Raw genomic sequence first — 13,770 nt, 5'->3', positions numbered from 1 at the left:
AAATTATGGGTGATGTTCGGAGACCCCAGTGATGTGTTGGGTGCTCTGGATCCGTGGAACACATACAGGCCATCAACACTTAAAATAGTGCAACACTATTTTATTAAGCTAGAAACTGTTGAACATACTTTCACTGTGGGTTAACACGATGTTAGATTAAACTAAAGACCTATGCCTGTCCTAACCAGTCTATGCACTCAGCACATGGTGAAGATCTGTGCTGTAAGCTCTGTCCTTCTGAGAGGCTAAATCCCAAATGAGCAGGAACTCTGATGCCCTCTGTCTATATAGTGAGTGTGCTCTAACTGGTGATTAGCTGCAGTGTTGTGTGTGTTGATTGGTCTTGTGTGTCCATCAGTGTGTGTGTCTGCACCATGATATACTGGTGTATATTATGACATCCCCCCTTTTATAAAAAAATGTGTGTGTGGCAATAAATAATGTGTGGTGAGAATGTTCCTAACTATGTGTGGGGTGTGAAGACATATTTACAGGACTACGTACATGAGAAGCTATTTACGTGGGAAGGTGCCTGGTGCAGAGAAGCAGTATGCAACAAGAGTAACGAGATCAACACTTTATACAAACCAGGGAAACGATCAAACAAAGCAATGAAAGAATTCAGAGAGTCCACAAATTCAAAGTTCATAAATTTAGTCTCTGAGGTGGGTGACGAATTCTGGTTGACTGTAAGGGTGGCACACCACTCATCGTCCGGATCGATGCTGTATACCGATAGAGGCTGGATTCTTTGCTTCGGGGACACCCTGTTTTTTGTAATGATACTGACTCGAAAAGGCCCCTTCGTGTCCTCGGTGTCAATATCGGGTACCAGGTCCGAATCGGGCTCAGTGACCGTGGGTTGAATGGCCCGGACATTCCTGCGAGGCTGGCTGGAGCGACGAGAGTTGGCAGGCTGAGCTGATCTGCATAAAGCAGCATAGTGGCCAAGTTTGACACATCGCAGGCATTGTCGGGATTTAGCAGGACATTGTCGCTTTAAGTGGGCGGAGCCACAGTTGCCACACGTTGTAGCGTCAGTATGTTTGCAGTCGTACGTGGTGCGTGTCTGCGCAGTACATTCGTCGTCGTCCCCTCGTTCGGTGCGAACAAGCGCGGGAGTCCGCGAAATGTGCAAGAAATGGCCGCCCTCATCCAGGCTGAGGTCCAGGAGTTACTCGATTGCTTGGACCCGTTCTGCTTCGTGGGGACCTTGCCGCGCCGTTGCAGCTGCTTGAATGTGGGAATACCGACTAGTGGCGTGTTCATGTAGCATGCAGGTCTCGATGGCAATCGCTAGGGTGAGCTGCTTTACCTTGAGGAGTTGCTGGCATTGGGGGTCCGACTGAACACCGAAAACGATGTGGTCGCGTATCATGTAGTCGGAGGTGGATCCGTAATTACAGGACTGCGCAAGGATGCGGAGGTGGGTGAGAAAGGACTGGAAAGGTTCATCCTTACCCTGCAAACGCTGTTGGAATACATAGCACTCAAAACTTTCATTCTCCTTGATGTCGCAGTGACTGTCAAACTTGAGGACCGTCTTGAATTTTGATTTATCTTCATCAGCAAAAGTGAGAGAATTGAAAATGTGGATGGTATGTTCCCCGGCTGTGGATAGGAAGAGAGCGATCTTCCTGGTGTCTGAGGCAGCTTCCCGGTCTGTGGCTTCAAGGTAGAGCTGAATGTGTTGTTTGAATATCTTCCAGTTGGCCCCTAGGTTACCAGTGATGCGGAGCGGCGGGCGGACGCTGTCCATTTTGCAGGATGGCTGTATGCTGGTGGAAGACGGATCACTTGCAGGTAGGTCGAAGAAGTTCTAACATCCCTCAACTACTGGTACCATGATGTGTTGGGTGCTCGGGATCCGTGGAACACATACAGGCCACCAACACTTAAAATAGTACACTATTTTATTAAGCTAGAAACTGTTGAACATACTTTCACTGTGGGTTAACACGATGTTAGATTAAACTAAAGACCTATCCTGTCTGTCCTAACCAGTCTATGCACACAGCACATGGTGAAGATCTGTGCTGTAAGCTCTGTCCTTCTGAGAGGCTGCATCCCGAATGAGCGGGAACACTGATGCCCTCTGTCTATATAGTGAGTGTGCTCTAACTGGTGATTGGCTGCGGTGTTGTGTGTGTTGATTGGTCTTGCTGTGTGTCCATCAGTGTGTGTGTCTGCACCATGATATACTGGTGTCTATTATGACACCCAGAAGCGGCCGAAGACTTCATTAACGAGCATAAATTGGGGGAGAACTGAGTGAACAATGCTTGGGAATCAGGGTGCTTGCACTATGTAATGGTCAGGAGCATGTTTGAAGTGCGTGTAGGGATTGGGGGACTTTTGCCTTTTTTTGTGGGGGGTGGGTTTCTGTTCAATGTTGAGATTGTAAGGAGTTGCAGGGGTGAAAAGTTTGTGGGGATCCTGTTTTATGGGACTGTTTACGTTTAACATCTGTTTGTTTGCTTTTGGAGAAGGCTACCTGGAGTTCAGGGGAAGTCCTTGTTTGGTTGGGGGAGGGTAAGGCCAGCAGGAGGCCGCCTTCTTTGAGCTGAGGAGGGGGGCGGGGGGGGGGGGGGGCGTGGAAGGGAGTATTCCTTCTTTTCACACGTCTATAAGGTGTATTCGAGGATTGATTACTTTGTAGTGAGTTGGGAGATTTTGGGTGGGGTGGAGGGGGCAGAGTATGCGGGGATAGGTATCTCGGACTATGCACCCCACTGGCTGGATATTCGGTTCAGTATGGGACGAGAGTAGAGGTCGGGGTGGAAGTTTGACTCGGGGTTGTTGGTGGATGGAGGTTTTTGTGACAATGTGCAGTTGGCGATTAGGGATTATGTGGAGTTCAATCAGAATGGGGAGGTGTCGGCGGGCATTTTTTTGGGAAGCACTGAAGGCAGTGGTCCGGGGAGAATTGATCTCATTTACGATTTGTGCGAATAAGGAAAGGAGGGTGGAACATGACCGTCTAGTTAGCGAGATAGCGGAGGTGGACAGGGAATATTTAAGGGTGCCCACCGTGGAGGGATTGGCGAGGAGGAAGTTGCAGGGGCAATTTGACAGGCTGACAACGGGGAGGGCAGTAGGGAAACTACGTAGGGCAAGAGGGGTGCAATACGGGTATGGGGAGAAGGCGAGCCGCACGCTGGCACACCAGCTGCGTAGGCAGGCTGCATCCAGGGAAATATTGAAGATCCGGGCTGGGGATGTGGTGTCAGAGCCAGGGAAGATAAATGAGACATTTAGAGAGTATTACCAGGGACTTTGAGACAGACCCAGGAGGAGAGGAGGGGGACATGGGGTGGTTTCTGGACGAGCTGGAATTTCCCCAGGTGGAGGAAGCAAAGAGGCAGGCGTTGGAGGAACCCCTGGGGCTGAAGGATGTGTTGGATAGTATCAGGGGTATGAAGTCAGGGGGCGGGGGGGGGGGGGAAATCATCATTTTGAGCTGGGGGGGTGGGGGGGGGATGGATAGTGTAGACAGGAGGTGGAGGGAAGTGGGGCTGGTCAAAGTGAGGGATTTGTATTTGGAGGAAGGGTTCGCCAGTCTGGAGGAGCTAAGGGAGAGGGTAGAGCTGCCAGGGGGTAGTGAGTTCAGGTATCTACAGGTTAGGGACTTTTGCACGAAAGATCTGGAAGGGGTTCCCTAAATTGCCAGGATACACCCTGCTGGAGAGACTGCTGCTTCCGGATGTGGAAGGAGGGGGGTGGGGGGGGGGGGCATGAAAGAATTTGGGATATATATAAGTGGCTGGGGGAGCAGGGAGGCAAGAGGGTGGTGAAGATCAAGGAGAAATGGGAAACGGAGTTGGTAATGGAGATCAATTGGGGACTATGGAGTGAGGCATTGCGAAGGGTAAACGGGACCTCCTCTTGCGCAAGGATGAGCCTGATACAGTTTATAGTGGTGCACAGGGTGCATTTGACTCGGGTGAGAATGAGTGGGTTCTTTCAGGGGGTAGCAGATGAGTGTGAGAGGTGTGGGCAGGGCCAGCGAATCATCCACACATGTTTTGGGGTTGTAAAAAAAATTGGGAAGATACTGGGCGGGAGTGTTCGCGGTCTTAGCCAGGATAGTGGAGGAGGGAGCCTTTGGTGGCGATATTTGGGGTTTCAGAGAAGCCGGAGCTCATGGAGAGGAGGAAGGTCGGTGTCTTGGCCTTCGCCGCTCTGATTGCACAGTGACAAATTTTGCTGGAGTGGCGGTTGGCATTGCCTCCGGGGGTAGCAGCATGGTTGGGTGACCTGTATGACTTCCTGCGGTTAGAGAAGATAAAGTATGTGTTAAGGGGCTCAGCAGGGGAGTTTAAGAAAAGGTGGGGGATGTTTGTGACCGTCTTTGAGGAGCTGTTCGTCACAGCTGAGTGGGGGGGGGGGGGGGGGGGGGGGGAAAGGAGAAAAATCTGTACAAACTGTATAGTTGATTGTTGGGAAGAATGTTTCCCGGGGTGATTATTTGCTATAACCCAGTTTGATTCAAGTTTGAATAAAATGCATTTTTTTAAAAAACCTATTGATACTCTTATTTTCTACCTCCCATCATTTGCTAAACGTTCCAGTAAAAGTTGACTCCAACTCAATGTGCTCTAATTTCCGTTAACAGTCTTGTGTGAAAGCTTATTGAATGGCTTTTGAAAATCTATACCATTCTTTCTACCTCAAAATTGGAATGTCAAAATCCTGGAATTTCCCCATGCCACTGTGGGAGTACCTTCACCACAAAGACTGCAGAGGTTAGAGATGGAAGCTCACCACCATCTTCTCAAGGCTGATTATCAATAAATGTTGGCCTTACCAGCAATGTCCACAACACATGAACTACTAAATACATTTCAAAAAATTAACTGGGTTCATAAGACTGGCCACCCCCGTCTATAAATCCCTGCTGGCTGTTGCTGTTCATGATGACTGTTGCTGTCAATGATGACAAATTCCAGCAACCTCCCCACAACAGTGCTTCAAATTTTCTTGTTTGTTTCTTTCACCCATTTTTAAACCACTGGAGTTACACTAGCAGCTTTCCAATTAACGGGACAATTCCTGAATCGTGACTTTTGGAAGATCATAACTAAAAGAGCAACAACTTTCTTATTTATTTAACACCCTGGGGATGGAAACCATCAGTCCTAGATTTTGCTAACTCAGTTTCATTACTTTTTCCATCGTCTCCTTTTAATTAATTACATTAATCTCCAGTTATCATAGAATTTACAGTGCAGAAGGAGGCCATTCGGCCCATCGAGTCTGCACGGCCCTTGGAAAGAGTACTCTACTCAAGCCCACACCTCCACCCTATCCCTGTAACCCAGTACCCCCACTTAACCTTTTTGGACACCAAGGGCAATTTAGCATTGCCAATCCACCTAACGCGCACATCTTTTGGACTGTGGGAGGAAACTGGAGCACCCACAGGAAACCCTCGCAGACAGTGTAGCCATCTGGGATGGCCACAACCCGATTACAAAATGGACAGTTGCAAAGAATGCAGGGAAAATTGGACAATGCTAAGAAACAAGCAGGTGCAAGCTCGGTCTGTTGATTATCATAGAATTTACAGTGCAGAAGGAGGCCATTCGGCCCATCGAGTCTGCACCGGCTCTTGGAAAGAGCACCCTACCCAAGGTCAACACCTCCACCCTATCCCCATTACCCAGTAACCCCACCCAACACTAAGGGCAATTTTGGACACTAAGGGCAATTTATCATGGCCAATCCACCTAACCTGCACATCTTTGGACTGTGGGAGGAAACCGGAGCACCCGGAGGAAACCCACGCACACACGGGGAGGATGTGCAGACTCCGCACAGACAGTGACCCAAGCCGGAATCGAACCTGGGACCCTGGAGCTGTGAAGCAATTGTGCTATCCACAATGCTACCGTGCTGCCCCTGCCCCTTAGAACCTTAAACTCTCAGACAGGACAGAAACCACCAAACAATCTACATACTAATGAGCCATCTCCGGGTACAAAAGGGAAACGTTTAGATACACAATGTTAAGGCAGACTCCCCAGCGCCCAAAGAAGCCAAGACAAATCAGACTGACCGTCACCAGGACACGCCCAGCGATCAGGGAACCACCACTCTATTGGAGGAAAATCGATACAGATTGGGAAAGACCCAATTAGTTGAGGCCAAGTTCAAGGCCCGTCCAAAAGCGCGCAAAGCCCTTTTTAGTATAAAAGGTATCCCCCAAGGGAGAACCGCCCTCCTTTGGCTTTGGCTCTCACCGAAGAGAGAGACCTGCCTAACAGCTGCACCAGACCAAGTAAGTCCCAAGTCAGACACTCCTAGTTGCTACCCTGTAAACAGCTCAACCCAGCAGCCTCAGAACCGAGCAACGGCCATTGTTCCTCTGACTGAGTGGGCACCCGAAGCTAAGTATAGGCTTTAGTAATAGTGGTAGTTTAGTTTGTAGAGTTTATGCATGAGTAGATTTGACTGTGTAAATAAATGAGCATTGCTTTGAACTTATTAACTGGTGTATCGAATCATTGATCAGTATTCGGTTCTGAAACCTTGTGGCGGTGTCGAAAGATACCTCGCGACTCTTGAGCAAACGTGATTAAAACAGAGCCAAATTAAGAGCCAACCAAAAGTTAGCAACAGACTCCGCACAGACAGTGACCCAAGCCAAGAATCGAACCTGGAGCTGTGAAGCAACTATGCTAACCACTGTGCTACCGTGCTGCCCACGATTTGTTCTTTTCTTCATATCTCTGCAATTTTATCCCCATTCTGCATACCAAACACAAAAGGCCAACAATTGTTCGGAAATTGGTTTTAATTTTCTTGCAACCAAGTAATTTTTTTTAGTGATGGCAGAAATAAAAGTGCATTTGAAACTTAAAAAGACCACAGAATTTACAAAATATAGATTGTGGTAATAAGTATACTGTCATAAGGAAGGCCAGATTTCAGGCAGCAAATACAGCTCACCATCACACAGTTCCTGTCACACGCAAGAAGTACCCAGAGTTAAAATTTGTTTAACCAATTCCTTCCTCTCAACACTCTGTAGATTTCAAAATGGCAGACTGGACAACAAATGCATTTGCTTTAAGACTCTTTTAACATGTCCAAAAAGTATTTTGATATTGTAGCAGGACCTCTCAATGGTTGCAATCAACAGTCAGGTTGAAAATGTCGAGGGGGGAATTTTTTTTAATGCATCTTTCCAGCATGAATTGTCAAGCACAGTTAACTTGCAGTACATGGGCAAAGGTTTCTTCAATTTGTGAAGCTATGAAAGATTCTTTCAAATAAATAAATAATTGACCAATAATACAAAATCCAACATCGTAACCCAATAAAAAGTGCAAGTAAAAACAAATCAATCTCAAATCACAATTATATACTAAAATCCCTTGGACCCAAAATAAATTCATCATAAAAAAGTCAATAAATGCTTTTACAAAAACATTAACATACAGCACGCAATGCAGTTAACTGATCTGTGCAAGCATTACATCACTGGCCTGACTGTGTACACTGAATTAATGCCCATTCTAAACTCATGCGCAAGTTAAATTCACCTTTTCATTAAAAGGTAGAATTTAAATGATCAACCAAAGTCAATATACTTGGAATGCTTGGCAAACTGATCCCCATTCCTTAAGAAACAGTTTAAAAGGGTGGGGTTAATAACTTAAAATGTACACCACCAGGATTAACATTTAGAGAGATGCAAGACTTTAAAACATTCGTATGAGTGGACATTTTCTTGCATGGACCATTTCTCCACAAATATAACTAGATTGTTTATACCTTTTACATGCAAGGATGCAAATTACTGGAAAGCATGTTGCTTGAAGAGATGAATGTGTTCCATAACGTGCTTACAGTGCTGTCCTCTGTGGAGCCTTCCTGAAGGAAACCACCCTGGCAGGTGTCCAATTGTATTGATGGTTCGCCATTAAATACCCAAGTTATCGCAGCAAGGTTCCAAATAGGAGGACTATTATCTTTTGGATGGACTAATGCCTGTATTTGTCAACACTTTGAGAGGTTAAGCCCCACTCTCTACCTTCCAACACCAGTTACACTAATTAATGAGCAATTAATTAATTACGCAGAGGATACTGCTTGCTCTGTGTCTCTGTACATAGTTCAAGTTCTACTCCAGGATAACACCTAAGAAAGTTTCAAATCAAACTGTGCAAATGTTCTTGCAACGGCAGGAAGTTTTGAAGGTATGTTGTACTCCAATGGTTGCTGTACCTTGCGCTCAAACCCATCCCTCCCATTTTACAATCTTCCAAGTTACTGATCCAATAAGGGACATTATTTACTGAACATCCCTTTGTGCTCTAAACAATTAGAAAAATACAAATATTTATTATTCACTGTTGGGCAAATTATTAATTTTAGCTTAGGACTAAAAAGGTATAAAATCTTACTGCATGAAGACATTTTTCAATTAGATATCCAATGAATGGAAAATATTTAAATGCTATTTTGAACAATTTTTGTGTTTAAATTTATTATCAATGCCAATATGGACAAGCGCAGTCCTTTTTGGTCTTCACTTTGCAATTTGAAATTATCTTAATTCTTTTCCACTGGTCAATATTTCTCCTAAAATAATTTTAGAAATGCTTTCAGTTTTAAAAAAAGTGGAAAATTAAGTCCAAAAATACTCAAATCAAAAACTAAGTAACGATGTTGAATGCAGCAAAACTAAGCCGGAGGTTTGTGGGAAAAGGGGTTATGGAGAAGATGGACGGGGATTCATCAAGCTTTAAAAGTCTTCACCGCTTTTGCCAGATTGTTGTAAAACTCAGCCATGCTAGATGGAAAGAAAGACTCCAACACTGCTTGTGGGAGATACCCACCAAGGTCAGTTTGAAAGAACGTAGTCAAGCGAGTCTTCTGTGGTTCTCTAAAAATGAAAGACACACACATAAATTAACCTGCATTCACTTGCCGGCACCCACTACCCAATTTTGCTTTGACAATTAGCAGTTTCCCAAGGAAAGCTCCAAGTAAACTAATCTCCCAAGTGTTCTGTCTTCCCTACAACCTCCTTTATTCAAAAAGTGAACAGATTGAGAGCAATATAAGTTAACTCTCCAACTGTACCGATGTCATGGAACAAATTTTCAATATCACAATTTGCTGATGGTTCAATACCATCCAGAACAGCAATTTACATAGAGGGAGCTCCTCCTGTTTGGACACAGGTTTCCAAATTCTAACACTGTTGATGGCAAATATGTGTCTCAAGTTTAGAAAATAATGTCATGAATGATTAGCTGCGTCTAATCAACTGCACTTGTGGCAGCTTCGAAGTTACTTGCATGTACTGGTCCTGAACGTCAGAGCGGGTATAAAAAAGGCGTAATAGTTGGTAAATTCAGCAAAATGGCACTTTAATCACATTACGGCTGCCACCATTTATTTGATCTTAATAAGATGCTGTGGTTAATCTGTCACCAATCACAATCAGGGGAAATGGCCACACAAAACTAAAAAGCACTCACTTCAGGCGCACTGCTCAGAAAAACATGCACCAGAAGGGAAGTTGACATATGTATGCACACAATTACAGAATGAAAGTTTAGATCATATGTTTTCCCCATCATTCATATGCTTGGTAGAATGCCTTGTAACAATGGGCGGAATTCTCTCATGATTTCCAATCACTTCCCTTCATGGATGAGTGATTTTGAAGTGTCCAGCCATAAATTGACAGCACTTAACTGTTTGAAGTTGTTCAGGACCAGGCGCCTGTAGCAAGTGTATGTACAAACCAGCTGAGGTCGGGGTACTTCGAGCTTCACCGGGGAACGAGGCAGGGGTGCCCCCTCTTCCTGTTACTATTTGCCCTAGCTATAGAACCGCTAGCTATGGCACTGAGAACCTCGAGGAACTGGCGGGGACTGGTTCGGGGGGGGGGGGGGGGGGGTGAACATCAGGTCTCGCTATACGCGGATGATTTGCTCCTGTACATTTCGGACCCTGTGGAGGGGATGGGGGAGGTTCTGCGGATCCGGAGGGATTTTGGTAGTTTTTCAGGATACAAACTGAACATGGGAAAGAGCGAGTTGTTTGTGATCCAGGCCAAGGGGCAGGAGGAGAGACTGAAAGAGCTGCCGCTCAGGATGGTGGAGAAAAGTTTTTGTTACCTGGGTATACAGGTGGCCAGGAAATGGGATGCCCTGCACAGGCTCAACCTGACCCGGTTGGAGGAGCAAATGGAAGGGGACTTTAAAAGGTGGGATATGCTCCCGCTGTCACTGGCAGTGAGGGTGCAGACCATGAAAATGACTGTCCTCCCCAGATTTTTGTTAGTCTTTCAGTGCCTCCCCATCTTCATCCCCAAGGCCTTTAAGTGGGTGAGTAGGATCATTACGGGCTGTGTGTGGGCGAATAAGACCCCGCGAGTAAGGAGATCGCTGTTGGAGCGCAGTCGGGGGGGGGGGGGGGGCGTGCTGGCACTGCCGAACCTTCGCAACTACTACTGGGCGGCCAATATAGCTGATTAGGAAGTGGGCGAAGGGGGGGTGGGCAACAGGAGGCGGCGTCATGTAAAGGTACTAGTCTGGGAGCTTTGATAACGGCTCCTTTGCCGTTCTCACCGACCCGTTATTCCACAAGTCCAGTGGTGGTGGCGACACTGCGGATCTGAGGACAGTGGAGGAGGTACAAGGTGGAGGGAGCGTCAGTCTGGACCCCGATACGCAACAACCACAGGTTTGTCCCGGGTAGGATGGATGGTGGGTTCCAGAGCTGGCAGAGGGCAGGCATCAGAAGGATGGGAGATCTGTTCATAGACGGAAGCTTTCCCAGTTTGAAGGCGCTAGAGGACAAATTTAATCTGCCGCGAGGAATCACCTTTAAATATCTGCAAGTACAAGCCTTCCTGAAAAAACACAGTGGCCTTTCCGACGCTGCCGCCACTGAGGATACAGAACAGGGTGATCTCCGGCACCTGGGTGGGGGACGGGAAGGTGTCGGATATCTACCAGGAACTACAGGAGGTGGAGGAAACCCCGGTGGAGGAGCTCAAGGGCAAGTGCGAGGAGGAGCTAGGTGAGGAGTTGGAAGCGGGTCTGTGGGCAGAGGTCCTGGGCAGGGTTAATGCCTCCTCATCATGTGCCAGGCTCAGACTAATTCAATTTAAGGTGGTCCACCGGGCACACATGACGGCAGCGAGAGTGAGCAAGGTTTTTGGGGTAGAAGACAGTTGTATGAGGTGCAAGGGCAGCCCTGCAAACCATGTCCACATGTTGTGGGCATGCCCGGAGCTTAGAGTGTTCTGGCAAGGGTTCGCTAGGGCAATGTCCAAGGTGCTTAACACACCGGTGGTGCCAAGTACAGAGATAGCGATCTTTGGAGTGTCAGAAGACCTGGGAGTTCAGGGGGCGAAAGAGGCCAATGTCTTGGCCTTTGCCTCCCTAGTAGCCCGGAGATGGATTTTATTAATGTGGAGGGACTCGAATCCCCCAAGTATAGAGACTTGGGTTAACGACATGGCTGGGTTTCTCAACCTCGAGAAAATAAAGTTTGCCTTAAGAGGGTCTACGCTAGGGCTCTCCCGGAGATGGCAGCCGTTCGTCGACTTTCTCATGGAAAGTTAAATGGGGGGGGGGGGGTGAGTGCTTCATTGGGATGGTGTGGGAAGACTAAGTCGCGTGGGGTAATTGTGATTATATATTCTCTTTTGCACTCTGTTAATGTTCACTCTAGTTTGTTTTGTTATTATTGTTACTACTGTTTTATGAAAAATTCTGCAAAACCTTAATAAAAATACTTTTAAAAAGAAAGTTGTTCAGGAGCTGTCAATCAAAGCTTGATGTTTATAAACATTGCACTTAGAGCACTTCAGAGTTACTCAACCGTGAAGGAAGATGAATGGAACAATACTGAAAGCTGGGGGGGTGTTGAAGCTGTCAATCACAGCCTAGTAAAATCATTTTCAAAGATAAATAAATGAATGGCTTGCATCAAAGATCGGAGGGGTTTAAACACAGCTGACTGGTTTTCTCCTTCCAGGAATTGACAGGTGCAGCTTCCTGTGTCTGAGCCAGCAGGTACATTACCCAGGTGAGTGTTAAAGCAGTAATTCTTTTCACTGCCTCTGTCTGAAATGCTCTCTAGCTTCCAGACAGGGGTCTCACCTTTGGGGGGAGCTTCCTGACAGGGTCTCACTTGATTAGGGCCTATTGTCATGAACTTCCAAGAGACTGGGACAAAAAATTGGATTTTTAAAACTATTTTCCACCAGGGATTCTCCGAACAATCTACTGGGTTTAGCCCATTTGAATTGTACTTAGGCCATGACGTAGAGGGTCCATTAAAGTTGATGAAAGAGAAGTTGCTAAAACAAAGACGAATCCTCAGTGTTGGATCACATGTCCATGTTTCTGGAAAGACTCACAGAAGCTTGTAAAAGTTTTGGGAGAAAGAAAGTGGACAGACAAACATGCCGGGTCCAGAATATTCCGAGCTGGAGATAAGGCACAGTTATTGTTGCCTTTGCAGGTCGAACCTCGGAAAGTGAAATTCAGCAGCCCCGATAAAGGTAGTTAGGAGGGTGATAAGGTGATTTACCCAATAGATACTTCAGACTGTAGGAAGAAGGACTGATTTATGCCACACATACCAAGGGACCTGGGCATGACCTTAAACCCCAGTATCTCCAACAACACCTTAAACAGCAACCCCCCACCACTCACCCCCAAAACATGGGTATGGTTTGCAGGCCCTCTCCCACACTTCTCACAGCAATCCTCCACGTCCGGAAAGAATCCACTCATCCAGGCCCACGTCATGTTCACCCTGTGCACCACCTTAAATTGTATGCGACTCATTCTCACGCACAAGGATGTTGTGTTAACCCGACGCAGCAACTCACTCAATCCCCCAACCAACTCAACTCTCAGCTCCGCTTCCCATTTGTCCTTTATCCCATCCAATGCCGTCTCTTTCTTTCCTAGCCATCCACAAATATCCTCAATCCTCCCCCCATATATCTGGAATCAGGAATTTTTCCAGAAACACATACTCGGTAACGGAGGGAACCCAGGGAGCTCTTTCCGTACAAAATCCCGCACCCCAAGTAAGTATCAAAAATCACTATCCACATGCAACACAAATTTTTCTTGAAACTCCACAAATCGCTCTTCTAGAAGTAAGTCCCTCACTCGTCCTACTCATTCCCGTCGACACCCCTAATACATCCCACCCATCCTGCCGGGCACAAACCCGTGGTTACCACACAACGGGACAGCACCGACCCCCTTCCCAAATTAAAGTGCTTCCTCAGGTGGTTCCAAATCTTTATCGAAGAGACCACTGCCAGGCTATTAAGACGACTACCCCGAAGCAAACGGGAGCGGGGCCGTTAACATGACTCTCAGACTCCACCTCTTGCAGGAGTCCTCCTCCACCCGTACCCACTCCACCTTTGTGCCTTCGCACCCCCCGCCCGCCTCATCTCCACATTGGCTACCCAGTAGTACTGCAACAAATTCGGAAGCAGTAACCCCCTACTCGCCTTTTCCTCTGCAACAACGCCCTACTAACCTTCAGCATCTTACCCGCCCATACAAACTCGGAGATGAATCCATCCACCCTCCGAAAAAAGGCTACGGGCAGAAGAATCGGGATTGAAATAAAACAGGAACCAGGGCAACACATTCATTTTTACAGCCTGCACTCTCCCTGCCAGTGTTAGCGGCAGGATATCCCACCTCCGCAGATCCCTCTTGACCTCTTCCACCAGTCCCGTTAGGTTCCATCTTTGCACCGTTA

The 13,770-nt window shown here is 46.8% G+C and overlaps 1 protein-coding gene across 1 annotated transcript in view; it reads right to left on the bottom strand.

Annotated features, from left to right (window-relative positions):
* Positions 1-6,778: 6,778 nt before the first annotated feature.
* The window catches only part of stard5 (StAR related lipid transfer domain containing 5), a 59,491-nt gene continuing 52,499 nt past the window's right edge, over positions 6,779-13,770 (bottom strand). The window contains exon 6 of the mRNA XM_072468753.1: positions 6,779-8,893. Coding sequence (XP_072324854.1) covers positions 8,746-8,893 — 148 coding nt within the window. The 3' untranslated portion in view covers positions 6,779-8,745. The remainder of the gene's footprint in view (positions 8,894-13,770) is intronic.

The sequence above is a fragment of the Scyliorhinus torazame genome, chromosome 12 (genome assembly GCF_047496885.1).
Source record: "Scyliorhinus torazame isolate Kashiwa2021f chromosome 12, sScyTor2.1, whole genome shotgun sequence".
Lineage (NCBI taxonomy): Eukaryota > Metazoa > Chordata > Chondrichthyes > Carcharhiniformes > Scyliorhinidae > Scyliorhinus > Scyliorhinus torazame.
Note: the sequence above shows the minus strand (reverse complement) of the source record. Positions and strands in the feature narration are given on the sequence as shown.